General features: G+C 41.0%; 1 protein-coding gene across 1 annotated transcript; it reads right to left on the bottom strand.

Annotated features, from left to right (window-relative positions):
- Positions 1–25,269, bottom strand: LOC121179137 (mothers against decapentaplegic homolog 3). Its single transcript, XM_041033789.1, has 8 exons — positions 24,507–25,269; positions 7,838–8,031; positions 7,279–7,413; positions 6,389–6,514; positions 5,227–5,439; positions 4,898–5,035; positions 4,469–4,613; positions 1–2,676 (listed from the first exon to the last, which is right to left on the bottom strand). The coding sequence occupies exons 1-8, from the start codon at positions 24,707–24,709 to the stop codon at positions 2,553–2,555; spliced, it is 1,278 nt and encodes a 425-aa protein (XP_040889723.1). The 5' UTR covers positions 24,710–25,269; the 3' UTR covers positions 1–2,552.
- Positions 25,270–25,904: the final 635 nt, after the last annotated feature.

The following is a 25,904-nucleotide window of genomic DNA, read 5'->3' as shown; positions in this document are numbered from 1 at the left end:
TCACCACAAGATATATATTTTATTCATAGACCAACAATAATAAACAAAAATATAAAGCATCACATCAACTTTTTATAGGCAGAGAAAAATAAAAGGGTATAATTTTATACAAGACATCTAAAAAGACCAATTCAGAGCACAAAAGCATAAATCACAACTAATAATCACGATTACAGTGAAAATTTAAAGGGGGGAGCACAAGCACTATATCTTGAAGTGTATAAAAATGACAAATTTGCTTGCAAAATATCCCCTACCGGGTAATTACATTGACTATGGGGTTTAAAAGCCCATCAGGATCAGGACACTAGAAGCTCTACAAAGAGCTGGCTTGTCTCAGATTGGTAGATGCTACTGTTTCTGAAACAACCTGACATTTTAGTTAGAAGGTTCACGAGTCATCATCATTTAATAGAGATCAAAATCTACCAGCTTTAAGTAAAAATCAAATCTCATGGCTTTGCTGTTCTCTTGAGTCCCTAAAATATTAAAGATTAGCACCACTGGGCTGACATTAACATCAAAAGCTGGGTTAATGTAAATAAGTACTGTAAAAAGATTCAAAATATTGTCCATGTTCACCCACTGTGTCTTTGTCTAGTGTTATGGAACCAGAAGGAAATCGATCCACTTCCACCACAGTGGGTGGCTGAAAGGAAATGGGACCAAAGCTAAGACTATGCTTCTCTATCTCACCAATAGCTTTCCCCAACTTAAACATTTTTTTTTTTTTGCATTTTAAGCTTATTTTTTGTTCTCCAGTTTCCAAAACCATCAACATTACACAGGTTAATGGTCACACAATAACACGTATGTATGTACGACATGTACATAGACCTAAAAAATAGGGACATCAGATTTTGAAGAGCTACTGTTCTATTTTACACGCCTCTGTCGATCTAAGCATTTCCCTTTGTAAAAAGCTGTGCTTTGTACTCAAACTGCTTCATCTTCTCAGGTACAAAAATACATGGTTAGTATCCCCAGACCTGCCAGCAGTATTTTCTGTCATTTCCTGCAAAAACACTTTAAGAGGACAAATTTGTCAATACGTTATCACCTTATTGTCCTACAAAAATAATTGGTAGCAAAATAGACTTTAAAAAGTCTCATGAGTCATGCATCTGACATTTTCACTGGTTTCTGTACATAATTCCACTGTTTTGTTTTTTCTTTTACCGTCTTGAGTGTGCAAAAAGTCATTATTACTGATGGTTAAAAATATGTTATGGACTGCTGAGAGAGAAAATTAAGAAGGCAAAGGCATCTTCCTGCTCTCTTTACACTTGAAAGCCTTCTGCAGAGCTCTCCTGCCACACACAAGCATTACAACTACATTTTGTGTGTTCGGTTTGTAATTTGACTAAAGGTTTGCACAAATAGTACAGTATGTGAGATGTTTTCAAGTTCTGTGTAAATGCATATAGGTGTTGCCTAGTACACAATACAATGCTGCAAATGTATTTTGCAAATTGGCAAAGCTTTCTGAAATTAAAGCAGGCTATATTCCACATAACCCTGTGATCAGCACTACTGAAGCTATACTGAACTACAACTACCACTGAATGTTCTTTGTCCACATTGCCTTACTAGAATACTAACATTTTACAAAAGTGCATCATCCATCCTGATGACATTTGATGAATCCCACTGTTTTTAAATACTCACATATGGGTTTAGAGAACCAACTGAAGCCTCAGACTCGCCTTTGTCAGAGTAATTTGAAATCAGTGAGTGGTTTACAGCTATGAGAGGGGGTTAAAGTTTAATCTAAAGTTTGACTGATTCCTGGCTGGCTTTAACGTTTGTTTCGGTCTGAAGCTCAGAGGTGTAAGTTAAACACACTGTTATTTGCCTTATCAGAGTAACACAGGCTGACGACAGTACGAAAACCTAATTATTTGAACTAGGCTTACAGTATATTCCTTCACACAGTGTTCACAAGTGATGTTTGACCATTGCCATTATTCCGTTATCTTCATTACCTATCAAATGCCCAAATACAGAAACAAAGTCAAGTGAAATGCATTTAACATGATCTTACATATGCTTTACAAAATTGTTATTAATGCTTAAAAAAATTAAATTCATTTTTTTAAATCCACGGTTCACTTTAACATCTGTACAAAAAAAAAAAAAAAAAAGTAAAAATCATGAAAATTAAATTTCAACAAAAGAGCAAAGAAAAATAAGAATCTCTTAATTGAAAAGAAAAAACCCTCCTCCCATTTCTACAGCCTTTCTGGCCCATAGACGCCAAAGGAAAAAATTGCCATCGAAATAATTCTGGACAAAACGTGGAGATCATACTAACATGGTACTGCTTTAATGCACTTGTCCCCTTTTGCCACAAACAAAAACATGTATATAAAAAGTGCTACTGACAGCTGGTGGGAAGGAAGGACAAAGTTACAGATTGAGGATTGGCTGAATAAGGGGGGCTCATCATCTTTCCGTACTTGTGTAGCCATTTTTGTCTGCGTGAAGTCTGTGTGTTTTTAGTCAATGACAGGAGATGTGGTGTACAGGAAGTGGGTGGATGAGGGGTCTCCCTAAGAGACGCTGGAGCAGCGGATGCTGGGGGAGCCCATTTGCGTGAGCACCTTGTCGAGCCACTGCAAGGGGCCGTTCAGGTGGAGCTCGATCCAGCAGGGGGTGCTGGTCACTGTCTGTCTCCTGGGAGACACACACAAGGAGAGCAGAAACAGATGTTAAGTACACAGAGAAAGCTGCTCAAAGGAGAGGACCAGCGTGAGTAAACTCGTAAAGTCAAGTTTCAGCAGATCCAAACCACTGTACTTTCATTTTAGCAGCCATGGAAGTCAGGCGCAAGAAGCTGGCCTCAGAAAAAAACAAGACAACAGTGTGTAAAAAAAACAGGGTAAATGCAGGTTTCTGTGAGTTAAACTTGAACAATTTTAAAACACATTACTGCTGGTTTTCGGCAAAATTTAAGACCAGTTTGATGTTAAATAAGTCCAGTGTGTGAACTGAAAAACCAAACCCCTCTTGTCTATTTGTGTTGTCATGTGTTTTTTTGTTTGTTTTTTTTTTACTGGGGATTGGAAAATCTAATCTTGCATGCTCTTAAAAAATGGTTTTAAGAGTAATTTATTTCTCTTTATTTTTGAAAAAGACACTCAGCCTTTTGATCTCCATATCCTTTGGCCCTCCCCTGATTCCCTATAGACTTTATACAGAAACCCTTAGTGCTTTTCCCACAGAGGAGAGGAGAGGAAAGAGTGTTCAAAGTAAGATAATGTATGAGTGTAAGTGGAGTTCAGTGACAGCTCTTTAAAAAAAACAGAAGGGTCAGATTTGCAGAAAGATTCTGTTTTCAGTTCGTCTCACCCGGCGATAACCCTGTCATTTCTGCCTCTGTGCTCTGCCACACTGTCACACACTGTTTTTTTTCTCTGGCAAATCATGTTTGACACCAGTGAGTTGTGTGGACTGGACACAGAAGCAAGACAGATGTGCTTTTTTTTCATTTTCAGACGGACTGACTGAGCTAGAACAACCAGTTTTATAGTAAACTACTAAAACACTGCCAGCAACAGAAGGTAAAATGAATCTTGCCTGTTGGCATCTATGAAATTTCTGCATTGACATGTCAGATGGGCAGAGACACTCTCTCGCTGCATGACTTCCCTCTTCTTTATATGGTTTATTTCATAATATATTGTATACCTTAATAAATTAGGTGCAACAATTATATTATTTGTTTTTGCAAGATCTTTTGTTCATATTTACATTTGTCTTTTTTTAATGACTTAAAAAACAACCAACAGTCAGCATTGGAAAGGACAGACAGAATGAGGTGTGGGTGGAGATGGAGAAGAAGGAGGGCTCAGCTGGTCCAGTAACCTGAATCTTGTTTTTAAGTGTATCCACATGTCAGCATTTGGTCTGGACTGGACTGGACTGCTGAGCAGTCGCTCACAGAACAAAGGTTTCTCCCTTGTGGAAACCTCCTGTGCAGAGCCAACTTCCATCCAATCGACTGCTCCCCTTTATTCCGTCTCCTCCTTCCTTACTATCAGTGAGTCAGACTGAGTGGAAAACAGGGAGGGGATGGAAGAGGGAAAGTCTGACATCTCTTTTTGACACAGCACATGTGTGTTTGTTTAAAAATAGTCTGGCGTGCCAGCTGGGGCCCGTTTCTATTGATGAGGGCTCGGCAACGTCACACACCGGATTCACCAGAGTGTGAGCAGATGCCTGGGAGTGGGGGCGGCTGGATTGTGGGATGTGATTCACAGTCTGTTTGTTTCTACTGTCTGTGTTTACATACAGGCTCGCCAAGGACTTGATCTTTACACAGCAGCGCCTATAATGTTGCTGACATGTTGGTTGTAGGTTTCATCTTCTGTTAAGCAGTTCAGCTCCGTGGCGGTCAAGGTTTACCGTTTAGGAAATGAGTGAGTGGTTGTCATTAACCCAAAGCGGATCTGTCACTGGAGCTTACCGGTACTCTGCTCCCCAGCCCTTGACAAAGCTCATGCGAATGGTGCACATCCTGGTGAGCTGGTACACAGCCTCAAAGCCCTGGTTGACAGACTGGGCCAGCAACGCAGCAAACTCCTGGTTGTTGAAGATCTTCAGGTTACATCCTGGAGGAAACAACACCAGGACAGATGTATTAAACAACCAAGACACTTTACTTTTACTACTACTAGTTTTTTTTTTTTGCCATTTTTCTTCTGACAACAAACCTCTGTTAAGACTTATAGATATCTTGTGCTCACACACTACAAATCTCTTTTTTTCCCCATTTTTCTTCCCATCAACCTCCCTCTCTCCTCGTCTCTCCATTTGTCTCGCTCTCCTCTGTCCCCATTTGCACGTCTCTCTGCTTCTAACTTTCCCTCCCTGTCTCTGTCAGACTGACACACACCTGGAGGGATCTTGCAGACCGTGGCAGGGTGCCAGCCGTAGCGCTGGTTACAGTTGGGGCTCTGGACAAAGATAGCGCTGTCACTGAGACACTCAGCAAACACTTCTCCTCCAATGTAATACAGCCGCACACCACGGCCTGGACAAAAACAAAGACAGAACAACAAACTCCTCAGATATAACTCATGTCACAATACACACATGAGCAGTAATTACACATGAAATGTCTTATTTAGTATTGCTATACTACACACTTGCAAGAGAAGAAGAACAAGTGGCTAAAGGAGCACAATGTGATGATAAATGTTTATTATCTGAGTGGAGCCCCACCGATATGTCTGCGTGTTAACTCCACAGATGCATTGCGGTTGACGTTGGACAACAGGCCCAGGCAGAAACGCTCTGAGTTGGACGGGTCTGTGAAGCCGTCCACTGTCAGCGAGGGCTGTGAGGCGTGGAAGGTCTCTCCTACTCGCTGGTTCAGCTCGTAGTATGAAATAGAGCACCAGAAGGCCGGCTCGCAGTATGTCACTGGCTGAAGGTCTGAGAGACAGAGATACGTACAGTTTGTTTTCATCACACTGAAATGGAAGCGGAGACACAGCAGAAACAGGAGAATGGAGTGCTGTAGCTCGTCAGGTGGCTGTGAATAGACTGAAATGTTCATATCAATAAGAAAAGTAATGCTTGAAATAATACAAGAGGAAAGAAATAAATGAGAAACAGGACGAGAATAAGAAGTGGGTGCAAATCAGAGAAATAATGGCCAAAAAACCAGACCAGATGGTAGAGAAAATGGAAATGAAGAGCAGCAAGGAAGAGGCAGAAATGTGGGGAGAGAAGGGGCTGAGGTGGATGTAGAGGAGGAAGAAAAATACCACCCAAAAAAAACAAAACAAAACATCAGGCTGAGTTTGCGTCAGAAAATGTCAAACCCATACGCCATTTCCCAGAAGCTTTTACCAGACAAAATGTGGAAACTCTCACTGATGGGACACTGAAGCCAAAATGGTCAAATTACAGGCTTATCCATAGTTTTCGGTAACTTCAACTGGTTCTGGTAATTTGCTCTTTTTCCCCTAAACATGGCCACTCTCTAACAACTTCAACATTTTGTCCTTGGCTTTGAAGTGCAGAACAGAGCTGGACAGCACGGCCAAATGAAACTGGTGTGATTTTGTTATTTCACCAGTAGCCTTCCAGCCAAGCCCCCTGGCGTGTGTCTCCATCCTGATAGAATAAACGTAGGATATTGTCATTGATGTTAGTGTGGGCTGGAAGGTGTCTTGGCCTGTTCAGCAGCTCACATGGTGCAGGGAAGACAAAGGCTTCTTTCATCACGTGGTTTCCTCTTACAAAAATGGAGTTAAATCAAACAGAGAATTCCCACTGGGGAGATACACTATTGAAACATTTGTCTGTATGTGAACGCAGACGGACGGAAAAGTACATAAATACACACTTAATGCACACACAGACACACAGGCCTTACCTAAGTTGCTGTGTGTGGGTGAAACAGGGTTAGGTGACAGGTTTGGGGAGCTTGTGTCCATGCTGTGGGTCATCTGGTGATCGCTGGTTTCTCCATCCTCACTGAGGTAGCCTGGTGGTGGCGTTTCTGAGACACACAAAAACACATGTAACACAATTACACACATATGCACACACAGAACATCTCATTACATTTGTGGCAAGGTTCCCTGAGCTATAAATGTTTAGTAGCTGGCAGATTGAAACACAACACAGGAAGACAAGAAAAGAATAAACAAAACCAACAATATACAAAGAATTACAATACATAAGATTAATACACAATACAGAAAATAATCTGTAAAGTTTTCTCACTTGTCTATCTGCTTGCTGTCTGTTTCTCTCATTAACTTGCTCTTTAAAAAAAAAAAAACTACTCTGACACTGAATAAAATTCACTTCCTAAGCCTGATTAACAGGAGTGAAAACTTACTAAATACATTTACTTTTTAGTATAATTTTGGAGTACTCATACTTCATTTCACTATACTGCACTACCTTTATTTAGATTAAACTTATATTTCAGTATTTGTACACTGTGGTATCACTACTTTACTTAAACAAAAAGATCTGAGTACTTCTTCCACCACTGCTGGTTAGCATCTGATCTGTGTTTAACCCCGGTTCAGAGGAGTAAGTTGAAACCATGTCGAATAACAATTGTTGACCCATTCATGAATGCAACTCTGGTCCACAAGATGTAATTGTCTCTGAGCAAATAACCCTGAGTGATAAAGTGACTAAACAGACAAGACAACAATGTGATGCATAGTAAAGATTCACATGTACGTCTTGGTGTTGAAGCAGGTATCTGAGACTCAGTGTGAATCATGTTAGGAGGCATGTTGGTACCTGGTATGTAGTTGCTCTGGGGCTCAATTCCAGCAGGGAAGTTGGTGTTTTCGGGGATTGAATGGCTGTAGTCATCCAGCGGTGGGAACTCACTGGGGATTTCTGTGTGTCTGGGCACCAGCACTGGTGGAAGTACTGTATAGTGGACATCAGGACAGACAAACACACACACAACAAATCGTTCCTTAGAGCATAGAAATAGAGATTGGTTTCATGTCTGGATAAAATAAATAAATAAATATCTTATGCGACTCGATTTAATAACAAAACAATAAAATGATGCAACAAAACAATAAAATACAACAAACTTATGTGCAATAAATTACAGCAAAAATACCAGATAGAGTCTGTACATAAAAACAAGTCAATAAAAGTGTGCCTTGGCAAAAAGGCAGATGGTTCCACAGAAAATGGCCCTCACATGAAAATGAAATAAAGTTGTGACAAACTGTAAAACATCATCCTTTAAATTCTTGGAAAAAGTTGTGTTTTTTTCGCAAAGTTTTTAGAACCATGATGATGTCTGCAGACGAGATAAACAAGCTCCAAGCTGTCTTACCCGGCGTCTCTACTCTCTGGTAGTGGTACGGGTTGACACACACTTCATCCTTCTTTGTGTGGAAGGCGTACTCGCACAGTTCCACTGCCCGCAGCTCATGGTGGGACTGCAGGTCGGGCCAGCGCCACAGGCGGCAGTAGATGACGTGGGGGAGACCTTTTCTGTGGGAAACCTGCAGACGGCCATCCAGAGACCTGCAGACGGGACGAGAGGAAGGCGCAGAGAAGTTCGTCAATAATGTGCAACTTTTTGTTTGAAATACTAGTTAGCGTTTTTCAAGCATTTTTGGGCTTTTTCCGTTGTGGGCTTTTAACTAAAAGTCATCTATTTTGTACTGCCCATCAAATGTTTTATATAAAAAAGAAATACACAATACACAATTTCTTTTGTCTACTCTGATTTGTTTTTTTCTGATTGTTAGATTCCTGATGAGGCTTTGTGATCAAAATGTTTGGTCTTTAATAAACTCAGAGCTGACACTGTGCAGGAATACAATATCAGAGTTCACCATACACAATCCTAGGTGTGGTGTTCGCTATTGTTGTTCAGTCTGGGCTCTGACACCACCACCTCTTGACGAGGGTCCCAGCTGTGTGTGCACCGGTTATGAGGTGATGTCTAATAATAAACAACCGGCAATGAGATTACAGTATGTATAACAAGAATTTCATTGTATTGTATAACATCTGCACTCATCTGGTATACAATACTGTCGGCAGGATGATGATTTAGGCCGCCAGATATTAATGAGCCGCAGTTCGACGTTACAGATTGACATAATGGGGTTGTAGCCTGTAATCTCTGAGCACAATGACCCATGAAAGAGAAAAAAAAACAAACTCATCATCTTATGCAAGAGGCAACGACCACATATGTCCCTTCTATCTCCCTCTCTCACCCACCCACTCTCACACAAATACAGAGTAAGGGTCAAAGGCTTAAGCTAAAGCCCTTTAGAAGGACAAATATCAGTCCCCAAATAAAAACAAGGCTGTGTGCTGTCCATCTACTGAAAGCTCAGTAGTGCCCCATCTAGGTCAACCATTATACATCCAGCAAGTGAAGAATGGTGTTTTAATTTTTCATGGCAAAAGCTTTCATTCACTGCCCCTGTACTTTAAAAAGGGGCTGGGGAGTGTGTATGTTGTGGGGGATGGTGTGTTGAATTTTGCAAATGGTGTCTGAGTACTTTTATGTGCACACAAGCATGCGGGGGCAAACAGTTGTAGAAGCAAGCCGTCACCGAAGGAAAGCTGGTGGAGTTCAGAATCTGAAAAACACAACCCTAAAGACTGCAATGCCCACCCGATTCACACCACAAATCTGCATCCAAAAGTTTAACAGGGGACCAAATGTTGGAAGAATAAATCCAGAAGAGCTGCCCTGTACCCTACAAACCTTATACTACATTAACTTTATACAGTTAAGGCAGAGCAAAGTTAAGGGAGAAGTCTTTTAGGTTAAGTGTTTTTTTCTTTTTTGGTATCTAGGTTAATAGCAGAGCAATCTTCAACCATGAAGGCTGCAATGGTCAATCAATTCCACGTAAAAAATATGTTTTTATTCATAAATGTCACAATAAAAACAGATATCACATCTTGCTCCTTGTATAACCTGTATTGTTAAGTGATACGATGTATTGTATTTACTCTATTAAAGCTTTTTTCTTAGTAACGGGATGTTTTTCAGAGTGAGCCATAGCTGCATCACACAGCTTATCACTGCTGACACATCAAAAAAGGGAAGTGAGCCACGTAATAATCACAGTATTAATAATAATAATAATCATAATCATAACCATAATATGACTTTTTGATCTTCCTCTTCAGAGATTTAGATGCTTCCACAAGTACAATCTGGATACTTACACAGAGCAGACAAATAAACTGGAAAACTTTGGGTTATTATGCAATGAGTACAAAGCCATGCAACTTTGCCAAAACCCTTGTCAACATTTTTAAAGTTGCATTGTAGCTTGTAGTCTTGTTAAGCTTTAAAGATTTTGTTAAATGCCTTTTGCTGAGTGTTTGTGAAGGCCTACTTTTGATCACTGTTCCTCTTTTCTAATGCAGTTTTCCTGTGTTTGACATATAACTAGTCATTATTTATTGAGGCTGTTTCCCTTTACAGCGTTGCATAAGTTTGTACTGTTTTTCACTGCTGCAGCAGAAATTCAGGCCTTTCTGTACCTCAGTAAGTTGCCTCAAAAGCTGATAGGTATTGTTCAACAAACATTAAAAAAAAAACATAAAAACTGTTGGTAGCTTTGAAATAACTAAATCACGGTTACGAAGGCAGCAGAAAAAGTGAATCATAGGAAATTGTCCAAAAGTCATGATGCCACGAGGGAAACACATGAAAAATGCATTTGCGAAGAGGAACAGTGATCACATGCAGACATTCAGAACACTGACCGGAGGAAACAAGATATCTACTTAATTACAGAGCAAACTGTACAAGTTGAAACAATACTTCTCTGACATTAACCACAAAAGCTGTACATTAAACGTGGCCCTGTGGTTGTACTGTAAGGTGCTCCCTTACTCCTTTGGAGAAGAAAAACTAAGAAAAATAAAACTTAGATGTGTTAAATGGTCAGACAGGGGCTGATCTGATGTCAGTGGTATGTGTGTTAGGTCCCTGCTGCCGTGTGGGTGTTTGGTGGGGCTAGACTCTGTGTGGGCTGAGACAGACATGCACAAACTGAAGTGGCATTACTGGCTATTTGGTGTCCTACTTAATATCCTTGTTTTTGCAAAGCCCCTTCCAGTCACTGTTCTTAAAGAAAAGGCTTACGGTAATGGTATGGTATGAGTCACACTAATAAGCGCAATAACCGAACTCACTCAAGACTCAAGACGAAACAACAAATATGACTTTATTTCGCAGCAACAACGACCAACATCACAAATCGTCAGACAGTATAAATAAGAACACAAAATACGATTAAAAGCCTTGCTATATCCCCCACTTGGCCATTATTCATTAACAAACCAAGTTTATTTATGTAAAATGAAAATGTCTCAGGGGGAAATACAGGTGCACTAACGCAACCGTTCACAAAGCAACTCAAATTCTCCAAGAAGACAAGAAAAAAGTCTCACAAAGCTCAGAGCATAGGGAGGGAAAAAAAATGGAAGAAACCAGGGGAACAGCTGATATCAATCTGAAACGCAGTGTCCAGTGAAACAGAAAGCAAATCAACATGGACAATCAGCACGTAGCCCCGATGAGTGTGGAGGTCTATGATTAAAATCTCCAACCTCCCAACAAAGGCTCAGACCTCACATTTAAACACGTTCAATTTCTGTGACAGGAACCATGGCGAATCTTAAGCTAGAACCAATCTCTTTTATTTATTATTTTTTTTATTTTTTCAAGTTTTCAGTGTCGTGTAACTTGTCACTGCGCTTAAAGGTCACCTGCGGTGTTTTCTTGTAAACAAACAAAAAGCATGTCTACAATCAGTCTGATGAACAAACTGTGTATAACTTTGAGGTCTAACAAACAGACACGTTCCTCACAAAACATTTAGAAAAGCCAGTTTTTAAAAAATCTAATATTGTGAACTAGGTCTGCAACTTACAGACTTACAGACAAAATGGCAAAAAGAAAAAAATCGGAATTTCAGAGACTGTGATTGATTAATTCTAAGGTGTCATGATCAGATTTCTTGTTTTACCTAAAAAATTTCAAAAACAGTTCAAACCCCCAGGATGCTCATTTTACTATCTGAATCCTTCTTCCACCACTGTTTGTCTACAGATAAAGAAAAGAAACAGCAACAGTCAAAACATTGTGCACATAAAATACATGGACAGGTCTGAACACACACCATACCCTTCTCAATCAGAGTGACTCATTTTATTGGAGAGATTTATGACGGCATGCTGAATGAGACTTTGGTGAGAAACAGATCCCTGACAGTAAAAACCACTTCAGCACCACCACCACGCCTCAGCCTGTTGTTTAGAGGAAGAGCCAGTAGCACTGTCTAAACAGTCAACCTCAGATCCTGCAAAACACTTTAAAATGATTTGAAGCTCAGAGTCCTTCAGCTATGTAGCAGGAGGAGGCGGGGGGAACTATGACCCCACATTCCCTGCTGGGCTCCGTAGTGTGTTCCAGACTGAAGATTTGAGGGACATGGGTGGGATCTGAAGGCTTCCAAGAATTCAGGCCAGCACTTTTCAACCTTCAGTTCCTCCCTACAGCACCAGACACTGGTCAACACAGGGCGATTTTATTTACAGACCAAGTCACAACTCACTCTGAAAAATCCGATGGATACCAGTGATGAACAAAAAGCTTTATTTTGTTTTGATTAAAATATTTTTACTTTTGTGTAAATGCGTTTGTCTGTACTTTTAACTTCGCAAAACATGTAAATAATTTCTAACCATCTGTGAAGACAACATGTAAGGCTAGTTAAAACGTGCCTGTGACTGTATCTTTAGGCCATCTTGATTCCCTTTCTGATTGAGAACAAGAGTCAAAGCACTGACGTTTCTCTGTCAAGAGACAGTCAGAGTGAAATTGGTGTCCAAAAATGAAAGGGACAAACTGGAATAGACTTTTTCACCAAAGGGGAAATTGTGTCGACATCATTTTGAGCTCGTGACCTGAAGCCGAGGCTGAACCTGACCTTTACGCCCAAACCAGCTCATCTGTTTGTGTGAATGGTAGGGAGTGCAACCTCTGTGCACGCACACACACAAACACAAAGATGTGAGTGATAGCGAGATTAAAAAAAAAAAAAAACTATACTGCCAAGGGATTCACACATTTAGTAATCAACTCTGTTAAGGGGGTGTTCGAAAATGAGGAGGAGAAGGAGGATATGCAGAAGTGAGTGATTGTGAAGAGCAGTAGATAAATTTTAGATGTGTGTGTGTGTGTGTGTTTGGCTGACTCATAAAACAGACTGAGACAGAGCAGATTGAGCTTCACTGAGCTGGGGAGGAGGGGGGCAAAACAAACACTCTGAGGCATGCCCAGTTACACTCACAAGAGACACAAACATATACAGTGTGTGTGTGTTCAGGCTGGAGTTTTTTTTTTTTTTGACGTGGACCTTTTACAACTCTCTGCCAAGCTGCAAACTCAAATGAAAGTCTAGGCTCACTAAACAAGTGCAAGCAAACACTGTGAGAAACTAAATATCTTTGAGTTAACTTTATTTCTTCTAATCCCCCAGCGTTGGTCATTAGACTGTAATATGTGAGCTTTATTTAAGTTGCTAAGCTCTCTCATTGCAATTCATAAATTGAAATGAGTAGCTGTGGACATTTTAAGTCCAAGTTTACATGTAAAAATCTGGACCTCCAGTCTCAGTCTGTCCTATAACAGCACATAGTGGAGACAACAAAGTGGATGACGGATAAAGAAAGGAGGGTGCTGCTGGACAATAGGGCTGGCAGACTGTCTCAACAGCTCAGGGCAGCTCAGAGTGTCTGTGACTGGGCCCCCTAAACCCCCACCCAACACCACCACTACCGCCCCCCCTCTTCCCTCTCCTCCGTCTGTCCCACTATCCCTCCGTCCCAGTGCTGAGTGAGGGGTGCGGATGGTGGGGGAGGGAGTGTGGGGTTGTAGTGCTGAAATGGCCTTTGTGCCTTTCATAAAGTCTGTGGCCAGTCTGTCGAGCCATGAGCAACAGGGCTGCAGTCCAGTGACATTCAGCAGAGGGCTGCTGTCCTCCAATAACAACATGTGAAGAGACAAATCATTCACTAATTCAGAAGGAGGGAATTAATTTAGTTTAGCTTTTAAACCTGACACACAGCTACTTCACCGTCAAGTGAATTCCAGTGCATTTCACAGGTTATTTTGCAATGAGGTGTTATAATTTAACAACGCCGGTGAATTCATTTTCCCTAAAACTACTTCACCTGCTACCTACTCCACTTTTTCCCTTTCATACAAGACTTCTACGTCACATGCCAATGAAAGCAGTTTCAACCCTCGCTGAACCGGTTCTTGTATGACTGTTATCACATGTTAATCCCTTGTTGTGCCACCATTCAAGGAATCTGCAACCACAGAATTACACAGAATTATCAATATTACATAATTACAAAGTTAGTTACAGTTTGAGTCCTCTCTGCCACTAACCTCTCCTCAAGCGCTCTTTCTATTCCTATCCTACTTGAGTTGGTTGGAGGAAGGGTGGTTAAATTTAATGTAAACAACAGTAACATTGAATTAAACTTACTGGAAACACCTGTTCTGCAAAGCTGAGCAAGTGCATTCAGCCCTGGTCAGGATGAAGACCATGAAGCCAGACAAGCACTGACCTTTCAGTTCTGTCACTTACGGTGGTTTAATGTCACTGAATTGGTTGCTTATGTGCAAAAGTCATGTGTAACGTGTAGATTTTATGTTTTGTTTTTATGCGTTTTGAGGCTTATGCTATTTTTTTGGACAAAAAAAAAAAAACAAGGCATTTTATAGACCAACCAATCAAACAACTAATCAGTAAATCAAACAGAAGATTAATCAATAATGAAAATAACCATTTGTTGCAGTGCTATAAAGAAGACCTCGTTCTTAGACACTGAGTGACCTACAGTAAAAACCTCAGACTTGGTAATTTTTATTTCACGTGGACATTTTCTCAGAAGTCAAACTGTATTTAGACTTTCTGGTTTGCAAATATTTTATCACTGTGGGCCAGCAGTGATCAACTTTATCACAGAAAAAAAAATGCTCAAAGTGCACAAACCTTGGCTTGTGAATGCATTCTGGCAATGGTGCAACTCACACAGAGGAACATATTCCACACACACCTCCCACTCTCTCTGGAAAAGCCATCAGACTTCTCGTTTTCTTACAAAAGAAGAGGGGAGGGGGCTTGTGGGGGTGGAGGAAGCAAACCAAGAATAGAGTGTGAGAGAAAAGCAAGTCCCACAGGTGATATCATAGGGCTGGAGTGTGCTGGGACCAGTGAAGGAGGGCCTAATGCGAAATAAGAAACCAGGAGACAGACGACTGGCAAGGCTAGACGACAAATAACAGAGTCTGAACTCCAAAAACCGGGGAGACGATAGAGGACTGGCAATCATTAGTTTTACGGCTAATAGTCAATGAGCTGAGCAGCCTGTCTCTCTTTTTCTGAATCAAAATGATGAATGACTGAATATATTCCAGATGCAAGGCATCAATAAATTTTTCCCCCACAGGCCAGTTAAGCAATTTTTCCTACAGTAGGGAAGGAGTGTAGGCAGGTCTACTCGTCCAGTGATAGCTCATCTTCCACCTGGATATAACATCCCACAAAGTGAAATGTCTAAAATCAAAAAAAAAAAAACAAAAAAAAAAAAACCTGTGAGTTTGCTTTATGTTTGAGCATTCAGTGTGATTTGATAAACAGCTGGTATTAACCCCACCATATATCGGACAGGTCGACACTCTATTACAGGGCTAACATATACAGACAAAGTCTCCAGTTCACCTAATTTTAGGTTGTAAAGCACCAGTGATATTTAACTATGCCTTTTTTCCCAGGGTCCTCTGTGTTCCCTGTCACAGTCCAGGAAACCTGGAGGACCCTGGGAAAAAAGGCATAGGAAAATATCGCTTTTACTTCACAACCTAAGTTGGCTAGTTGAGGGAGTATCTATGGATGAATACTATATTATGACCACTTGTTACACTACACAACATTGAAATTCTACACCAAATAACAACAAACTCCAAAGCTGCTCTCAGATGAGGTTCCTTGGGTCAAAATCGCATCAGATTGGGGTCCACTGTCTTTTGTAATGATGAGGTTTGACAGCAATTTATGAAATCCAAATCAGATTCTCACTGGAGGTCAGAATCTGCCTATCAAATCTGAATGTCAATTTTTTTGGTGGAGAATGAATAAATCTGTTATTTTTTAAAAAAAGTAGTGATAAAAGTGAAAATAAATAACTAAACTGAATACAATGCCGCAGCACTGGCCGTAGGCTGAGGCCCATCACTCGTCCTTCTCAAGTTATCAAAATTAACACAAGTTCTAAGCTGGTCTGCCATGTTTGTTGTTAACAACAGCATTGCTGAGTTATCACCCGTTTGTTATGTCATCAGTCTTTTTATTTTTTGCCGCTGCCTGTAACGTCAGAGAGAAGAAAAAGAGACAAAACTGAGGATGTGAATGAAAGATTCAGTAAGAGCTAATCATCAAGCTTAACGAATGCAGGTATTTCACCAACTTGGAACCCATCCCTAGTTTCCCATGCTGCTATATTGTGTGTCCTTGACATTAAAGTGTATGGAGAGCTCCTCACTCGACTTAAGTTTCTGCTTCTTCTAATTTGACTTCTAATTTGAAGTGGTTCTCTCATCTTGAGAACAGATTCAAGGATGAGAATGATTCAGACAACTTAATAAAATAAATGCTCAACACATGATTTTTTTCCAACAAGTGGCCCACAAAGAATCATGTTTCTAGACCCTTACTGACTCATGTCCCAAGGCTTCTGAGTGAGTCCTTGGCAAGTAGGGAATCTTCAGCGATGGGAGCTGATTATCCTCAACAACTTCTAACCAAATTCTCAGCAACCTATTGCTCTGTTTCTGTATTTTAAGACTTTCACTTGTGCTCATGGCTTAAAAGTAATCTCCCTCTTTCCTTTTAAAACCCTGCTCCTTCATGTCACGTTTTCCCACACATATCCAGCTGCAGTCCAGCACCCATAGCAGCAGCAGCAGTAGCGCTAGTGGCCAGTGGAGCACAAAGGCAGGTTTGTTGTCTGGTGAGCGTGTCTGTGTGCGTGTGACTGTGTGTGTGTTTTTCTGCGTCTCGCACGCGCTCTCCCCCGCAGATAGTGAGACGGCCGGGGCCAAGTCGAGGCAGCGCTGTCTCTCTAACCCCCTCCACCTCTGGTGCAAGCCGCAAACCAAACAGCAGCCCACGCCCTCCTCAAGGCCCCGGCAGGCAGAGAGAGCATTCCTCTGAGCTGACTAACCACACACACACTCTCTCACACACTCACGCTCGCACAAACATGTAAGATGACATAAAATTTGTATGACATTAGTCTCCCACTCAGTGGCTTGAATGTGGTTATCACCTTTTTTTTTTTTTTACTGGTATATAATGATAATACAACTTGCATATAAAAAAAATCTAAACTAAAAGTTTATCACATCAAAGAATACTACAACGTTTCATGTACTTCAATGTGATTCAGTGTGGTTTCAATTAAAACCCTTCGATGAATTGCTCATAAACTGTTTCCTCATTTTTGTCAAATTGTCAAATAAATCAAAATTGTTGACTCTACTTAAAAACAATAAACAATTAAATTAAATTCTTACCCTGCAGTAGCAGCCAGCCGAAGACACTGAGGTCTGACTCATTCCAGTTTTTGTTTTATGTCATAACTTTTTGATTTGGACAACGTGAACACTTCAACACAGGTACAAATTTATGCTTGGAGTTTGTGTCTGTCTTGACTCAAAGCAGTTTCCCATTTCTATCAAGCAAATCAAACAATGACAGAAATCCTGAACCTAACTGAAGAGGGTAACATACTACCATCATCAGAGCAGCCGACCACTCACAGACAGACAGTAAACTCTCTGTGACCCGGCTTATATTGCGTCTCTGTCAGACAATGCTGTCTCAGATGACTCAGGTGTAATAACTGACGTGAAAGCTGCTAAAGTGAGTGAGAGACAGACAGAGAGAGTGTGTGTGTGTGTGTGTGCTTGTGTTAAAAGGAGATGGCAGACTTTTGACCACACAGAAGCATAATCAAGACAAAGGTCAGAGAGGAACAACAAGTGGAGAGTCAGCAACAATCTCCTCATAAGAAACTGTATTCATGGTGAGGGTGTCAGTTCAGGCACTCTGATTATGTATTTTATGATTATGTAATATTGTGATTATTTGATGGTTTACATACTTTATAAATGGTGGATTCTGAAGTGCATCTAACTGACACTGTCGATATTCAATTATTATATTCAAATATTTGAAGTAAGATGTTTAGAAAGAGAGGCAGTGGATCAAGCGTTAGGGAGTTTCTATATAACTTTTTAAACGGTTCCTACTTCTCAAATGCAGGTATTTGTACTTTTCTATCTTTTAACTTTAGAGTAAACATAACATCTTTGGGAGATAATATCTTTGGACTTTTGTTTAAAATTTTATAGACCAAACAATCAACATGCACCGATAAAGACAGGACTGCATACCTCTGCTGCTGCTGCAGTTCTACTATGTTAAATGAGAGAATGTGTAGGAGAGCTATGCATACTATAGGCACAGTGCATATGTGCAGTACTCAAGCAGGTGGAGTATGACGCACGGCAAGTGACTTTAATGCCGTCTGTCATCCACACACATGCAGACACACTTCTTTTGGTGTTGAACTGCTGTCTAGCTGGAAAACAAACCAGTTCTATCTCAGCTATTAGCGTGTTTCTTTACTTTCATGCAAACCACACTAACCACGGTCTCCGTCTGATAAGCCAGAGAATCCAACACGCTGCCTCTTGCCAAATATTCTGTCTCCTTCCCTTCCTACATCTAAATCCTTGGCTTTCTGGTTTACCTTTCCAAAGCCCCCCTAATTTCAATCTCTGTTCTCACCTCTGTTGATTACAGTCTTCTTATTCTGCCTTCTTTTGTCTATCATTCATGTGTCCTCAACACTCATTTAAGTACATTCTTCTGCAATCAGGGCAGGTCTTGACACTGGGAATCCCCTGCTCCTCTTCAGCACTCTGTGCTCATCTGTTATCTCTGGCACAGTTTCTCTCATTTGACCTTTTGTCCCTCTCTCACAACCCTTAACATGAACCTGGGTGATAACAGCTTGCATTTGCATATAGGTGTAACTGTATGAAACTGGTAGGGTGGGGAAGAACCAATAAGTTTCAGAACTGAGACCACAGTAATATTTTTTAACCTTTCTTTCAGAAATAAAACACATTTTTCTGCAAAACTGTTTCCTCATTTAACAAAAGAGGATAAGAGCAAGCACTAAGCCTAAAATCTGCACAACTTTGATTTAAATCAAAGATATTTGTAGAAGTTTAAAAAAGAGATTTTGACAGACATTAATGCTGGCTTTTGGTTCTCTGTGGTATAGGTATATTTCCACCAGTACCAAAAAAGTACTGCGGTTCAATACCCAGCCCAACCCGAGTTTTCCGCTTTGGGTCCAGTCTAATCTAAACAGGTTTTCCTCCAAGTCTGCTTTGGTGTGAAATGTTGACTACAAGGTTCTATAATTAGATAATTTCCACAAGGCTACTATGGAATTGATAAATGAAATCTATTGGCTTTGACTTATAGTTCTTTCAGTCATAAATTGTGGCATTCTGCATCACAAAGACACCTCTACGTGATTTTGGAGCTGCAGTTTTGGCTGAAATTCTTTCATAAACTGAATAAATCAACAGAACACATCCTCTACATTTATCCCAAATTTTCTGCAACATCCTCCATGAATTTCCACTACCATGCAACGCAATCACATGTAGGCGCAGTTGTGGACCTGGGTCTTGTCCTGTGAATGGTGAGGATTGTATGTGAAAAGGGTACTGGTCTCTGTCCTCCTCTGCTTCCTCCCTTTCTTTCCATTTCCCTCTTTCTCATGGACGCAGTCCCTCTCATTCTTAGTAATATAATGTCTTTATATTCCCTATCTTTCTTGTTTTATCCCATCTTTTATTTCTGTGCTTGGGACTTCTTCACTCCCTACCTCCTGCCCTGACATGCAGTATGAATCAGACAGTAGTCTTGCTGCCAGGAGGGATGTGTGTGAACAAGACCACAGAACTACCCAGCACTGGCCAAAAAACAGAGTAAGTTAAGGTAGGTAGGAGTGAGGAATCTACTCCCCCAGGCTCTGTGAAAAGACACAACACACAAATACACGCAACACATGCCTTGGATAAATTCTGTTAATATATCACCAGTGTTCTCACACTGAACTGCTTTTTGATTCCTGCATTATTTCACCACTCTGTAAGCTCCAACGCAACCCTATTAACTCTTAAGGCTGAGTCCTTACTGGCCCTTTGCTGCATGTCTTTCTCCCTCTCTACTCTGTCTCTTTCTACTGTCTATCTAATAAAAGCAGAAATGCAAAAAAAAAAAAAAAACTTATCCCTGTCCAAACATGACAGGACGGTTACAGATGTTACGCCAACACAATATTGGTGTAATAATTGGCATGCAATGCTTGACAATGCAAGACATTATTGAGACAGTTAACCTGTTATTGCTTCCTAATTTCAATGTGAGACTATTTTCCATGCATTGATGCAAAAGTAGAGTAGGAAAAGTAGCTTACGTAGGCTGTGAAAGTCTGCACCTTTGACGTGAAGTCCACGATCAAGATGTAGCATTTGCAAAACACTGAAAAATGCTACACGGTTCTAACTGGTCAAAAGTGGAGATTTTTCTGCTTTTACCTTTTTTACGTCATAGTAAATTGAAAATGTGTTTGGACCATTGGTGGAACATAAACAATTTACAGGTATCACCTTGGGCCCCGGGAAACGCTTAACAATTAATCAAGCAAACGAAAAAATTCTATTAACCAATGTTGAAAAATAGTTGTTAGGTATGATTGTCCTCCAGAATGACTAAAAATGGCCTGTTCTGTTCAGACAACCTCAACAGCAGGACGACGTCAAATGTTAGGGCCTTCCAAAACAGTTACAAATCACTACAAAGTTAAAACCATGTCCTGGCCTGACACCACTATGGTTAAGGTGTGGGCAGGTTTAGGCCCAAAAGTGACTTGGTTAGGGTTTGGGAAAGGTCGTGGTTTGGGTTTAAGTAAGTCACTGGTCAATTATAGAGGAACAGTGTGGTTTGGGTTAAAAGAACTGCTCCCTTAAACTTAGGGAACCTTCATCATCTTGGTTAAGGTTAGGGAACAATCATTACCAAAGCTAAAAGAAACTAACATTGACTGTCAGTAGAAAACAGGAACTGAGGAGCAGTCTACAGTTTTGTTGACCGATCCAACCTGACCTCCTCCCTCTACCCCTGACTTCATGCCTATTTCTTATTTTGCTCCCAAGATGGACAAGAGTCAGAATTCCTATGGTCACTGAAGGGCTTTGTTAATTCAGGGTATGAATATTTAGTTATTGGGCAGCCGCAGCATAAGAGATATTTACCAAGCCACATGTAAAACTGAAACAAACCTGGCTTCTGTTTGTAAGTGCACTGAGTCTTGTTAAACGCCAAAAAGAAAGTCATTTGTTAGTCATCCTGTCACATTCAAGCAACGTAGCCTACCACACTTCACATCCACCCCTCCACCATCGGAAACTGGTAGACTTTCTTAGCTTGACGCACTTTACACACCAATGTTTGTGACTAACCCAAGTTTACAGCTCATAGGAGGAGAGGATTTTAAAAGGAGAAACAAGGAGAAAAAGAGGGAGGGAAGGTAGGGCAGTACCACAATGCCACAACTGCTTGTTGTTGAGTGACTAAGGCTTGAACTTGGAAAGTAGCCCGAGCGTTCACTTTGCTTAGTGTGCTTCAAAAAAGTAAAAACAGCACACTGTCAAAACCACAGCGACCAAAAAGGCAAGTAAAGCAGTAGCCCTGCCCAAGCGATAGGCAAGATCTGATATACCGTAAAAGCCTTTTGTTTTCGACTTCAAATGGGAATGTAAGTCAGAGTGACTGTGACTAATGTTTTTTCATTGGGATGTGGACTTTATCTCCAGTGTAAACTTACTGGAACATATACACACACACATGCACAGGCTGACCCAACGCCCACATCTACCACCCACGCACCACACACACCCAAAAATAACTGTCTTGACCAAAACTCTCTAAGCTGTGATACCATGGCTTCTAACCACAGAATGACATGTTATTTTACATGTTATCTAGCAGCGCACAGCCCTTTTAAATCAGCTGGCTTTCTCAAAGCTCATGAGCATTTCATTTTTGCCACCTGGCAAGCTGAATAGTTCTAAGAAGGCAGATGTAATACAGACGTAGAACTTACAGGAACTCACAGAACATATAAACATCATTAACTTTGTTTGAAACAACTGGAAAACATTAACCTTGAGATTTCAAAATCAGCCTCTGGTATTTGGCCCTCTAAGATACGATATCTGATTCAGCTGTGATGAGTAAATCGCCCATATCCTTCCTTAAATTACCCCACCAGATACCCACTGGATGCAACTATCGACTCAACCAACGCACAGCGGCCGCTTCCTTCAGCACTCAGCATCCCAGCAAACCGTCATCAAGAGGGGTAGCGATGAACCTCACTGGGGAGTTCATGTGTCAGAGAGACAGGAGCTGACCTCCCCATAGACAGGCCCGAACACGCAGGCAGCTGCTGTCAGCGAGCCAGAACGTGGGGGAATTAATAGAAACAGCAGCTCTCCAGGGACACTGTTAGCCCACACTGACAGCCAGCCCTGATCTGGGGGTCATCTTAATGCACTCCACCTCTTCCCCTCTACATTAGTGCTGAGAAATATGAAACCTGGATCATGGCAAACATTATTTAACTTTCCGGGTAGGCTTAACTCTGAATGCTGGTCCAGACCTGTGCAAGCTGTGATATGCACACTTGCGGCAATCAAGAATGTGGGAGTGCCCTCTGTGGGGTTCAATTTTCATCTGAAACACTGAGTACTAGTAGATTTAAATTGCCCACACAGGCAAGCAAGATTTTGTGGACACAAGCAAAAGTTTGAGGCCTTTATTTATTACTTACTACAACTTGCAAAAATAGCAGAGACTTAAAAATAGCTGTGAACTGTTGCCAGTGTACGAGTTACACCTGACTGAAACTAATATGACAGCTCAATAAATCCTACTTTACTGTCATTTCAGAGCCTGTGGCATTGTTAAATTCTTTTGCACTACTGTGAGATGTAGACTGCCCTAGTTAAGGGATGTAACTAATTACTGTTTTCATTATTGATCAATCTGCCAGTTATTCTCCTGATGAATTGTTTGTCCTACAATGTCAGGAAGAAGTTAAAATGCTTTTTATTATTCCCTGCAGCCCAAGGAAATGTATTCAAACCAGCACTTATTAACTGTACACGGGGTGGACAAAATATACCTAGGTGTAAAAACACTGGCAAGTAAGCGTATGTATGACATGCTGTCCTATTATATCAAGTAAGACAGTTGGAGACTGTTATACTAAGACAGAACCTTAAATTCCAACTCTGCTCTACTAATATAATACACACATTTTAGGAAGTGAGATAAATAAAACTCAAGACTTCTGACTTACATGATCTGTGTTTACAAACAGAACCTCTCAAGCTCTTACCTCCCACAGCCATTCATCACGAGAGGGAAGTGAGCACTTATAAAGGAACTGAATCCTTAAAACTATGAGCAGTGATCCAATGTCAAATGCCAGTACAGTGTTGATTATATTTTCTAACTAATGTGTGAATGGACAGACTGCTGTATAAACAGGGTTTCTGTAGGGTTCATCAAGTAAAATCTAAGACTTTCAATATCACATAGAATTCAGTTTTACAAACCAAAGTATTAAATTCGAAAACCAGTAGAGACTATATAGGATTATAAGGCACACATTTTCTGTATTTCCCAGCTGTACATAACACAAATCTCTAACAATATAATTAGTTAAATTAGTAGATTAATTAGTTTAAGTTCATTTAGGTTTTTGCTAAAATCAACACTTACCCATGGTAAACGGATGAGCCTCTAAGCTACTGTGGCTATGGCAGTACTAACAGTAGTCGCTATAGGTTTGGTGTTGCTGACTGAAACTCAACAAAAAAAAACAAAACGACTGAACAGCATCCTGCTGCCACTGTAAGGGCAATTCTACATTAAATTTGTACATGTATAACTATCAGCAATCTCATCTAGCTTTGCATTTACATCTAATATTACAGTCTCCAGCAAGCATGATTGTGACTTTTGTGAATTAAACTGAAGACTATTTAATATATTCTGATGCATTGCTTTTGAGGAAACTTTTTTTTATTTACTTTTCAGGATCTACAGAAACCCTGACAGAGGCACTGAAAGGAGATAAAAGAGCCCAGCTCCGTATACCCGTCTACGCACTAACACTACAGAGCTAGAAAGCGTCCCAGATTAAGGCCAAGTTATATAACTTGGACTCCATTTGTGCTTTTGCATTGCATGTGCGCTGCTGGCTAGTCAATGAACAAACTGCATGCCCTTTACAGCAAACCGACTTCTGCTAAATGTCATTTTCATCACAGGAAACTGCAAAAACTTGTTTCAATGACTCGCTTCACTTCAAAGCGGAGCGCACATATGATGGCACGGCAGCCCATGGGGCGAGATGTTTTAGCTAGCTTATCTTATGGACCAGTGTTAGCTCGCTCGGCACTGCCTCGGCCACCATGTTACTGGGCAATAAACGTAAAGGAAAGAGTTTGAAATATTGACGCGAGAAAGGAAGTGGAAATGCCACCTTCTCAGTCAGGAAAGGATGCCAAACGTGCGCTTGATGAACATGCTACAGTGCTACAGTTAGCAGGATGTAACAGCAGGATGTGTTTATAGTTTTCTGTAACAGGGGTGTAAATAGTTAAGAGCTTTAAAAAATAAATAAATACACAAATAAGAGGCTAACCTGTCCACCTGTGATGGCTGTGATGCTGATTCTCACGGTCAACATCAACACAGCGCTCAAACTCCCCTTACCTTGGTATGGTGATGCATTTCGTGTTGATATTCTGGGTGGTGATGGCTTTCTCCAGTTCGTCCAGTTGTCCCGTCTTCTTCAGCTTCTTCACCAGACTTTTCACGGCTTTTTCGCACCATTTCTCCTCCTGGCCGTTCTGCTCTCCTTTCTTCCAGCCCAAAAGTCTTTTGACAATGGGGGGAGTGAAAGGCAAAATTGACATCTTGAGTTCAGTTCCAAGTCCTTCCAGTGTCGAGAAGTCCGTCGGTTTGGACAGACAGCTGCTCTTCAAAACGGTCCAAACGGGGGAAATAAGCGCGTTACTTAGCTGAAGACGGGTTGTTGTTGTTTGTTAATCGCGACACGGAAGCATCCCGAAGTTAAACCCTCCAGTTTTAGCGCACTTCGTCCGTCTGAATCGAGCTCAGCGGCTGACTGTGCACCGGCAGGCTGTTGCACTGAGGACTTAGTGCTACTCCGCCAGGAAACCTAGTCCCGTCCGCACTTCTTCAAGCCGGAGCTCTTTAAGGCCCGCAAACATACACCCAGCTCGAGTAACACACAGACAACGTATTTAAGTCGCACAAAGTTCAAACACCCAAGTGACAGCACTTTGTCCTTGTTTTACCCCGGATGCACTCAGTCCCCGATCAGCAAAGTTTTGCTAAGTTCATCCGCGGTGCTGGGTCCGCCGACTGAAGTCTACAAGAAGTCTGCATCAAATGCAAATGCATGAGCTGCTGCTGAGACTCTCCATTCAGGCTTCAGGCTGCACAGCAGACCCGTGAAAGGCTAGTCTGAGCAGCTGGCCAAATGTTCAGCGCTGATGTTGCACAATCCATGCCTTTCCCTGCTGTTTCTCGCGGAAAAAAAGTGCATGTGGCTGTGGCCTAAATAAGCTGTCACAATCACACACACACACAGATCACTTGATTTAGTTATGTAACACGAAGCAAAACAGTTTATTGCATGTGAGTGGACTTAGAAAGTTTTATGAAATTAAGTCCTTGTTCTTGGTGTTGATCCTTTATTCATTTATTTGTTTATTTTCTTTATTTTTGTGGACCACATAGGATATTGACATGGTTGGATCACCAAGCGGGCAAAGTATGCAAATTCGGCAGGGCCACAGACCCCCAAGGGGCCCCAAAAACCAGGTTAATACTGTATGTGTTTATTGTATGTTTTCAAAAACTCATTCAAAAACTTTTTTTTCAAATTTTAGGAATAGATCTTAATTTAACTAAAGTTGAGCTGTAAGAAATTGCTTCTAAGTAATTAACACTCTGTAAACTTGGGACAGGGCAGTATCATTCCAGCATGGGCGTACTGGTTGAATTCTGAGTGAGATAATGAAGCTGCCGCGTACTTTACAGTGGATCAGTTAGGGCCTGAAAACAAATTTTGCCCTGGGGTCC

Source organism: Toxotes jaculatrix, chromosome 1, assembly GCF_017976425.1.
Source record: "Toxotes jaculatrix isolate fToxJac2 chromosome 1, fToxJac2.pri, whole genome shotgun sequence".
Classification (NCBI taxonomy): Eukaryota; Metazoa; Chordata; class Actinopteri; family Toxotidae; genus Toxotes; species Toxotes jaculatrix.
Note: the sequence above shows the minus strand (reverse complement) of the source record. Positions and strands in the feature narration are given on the sequence as shown.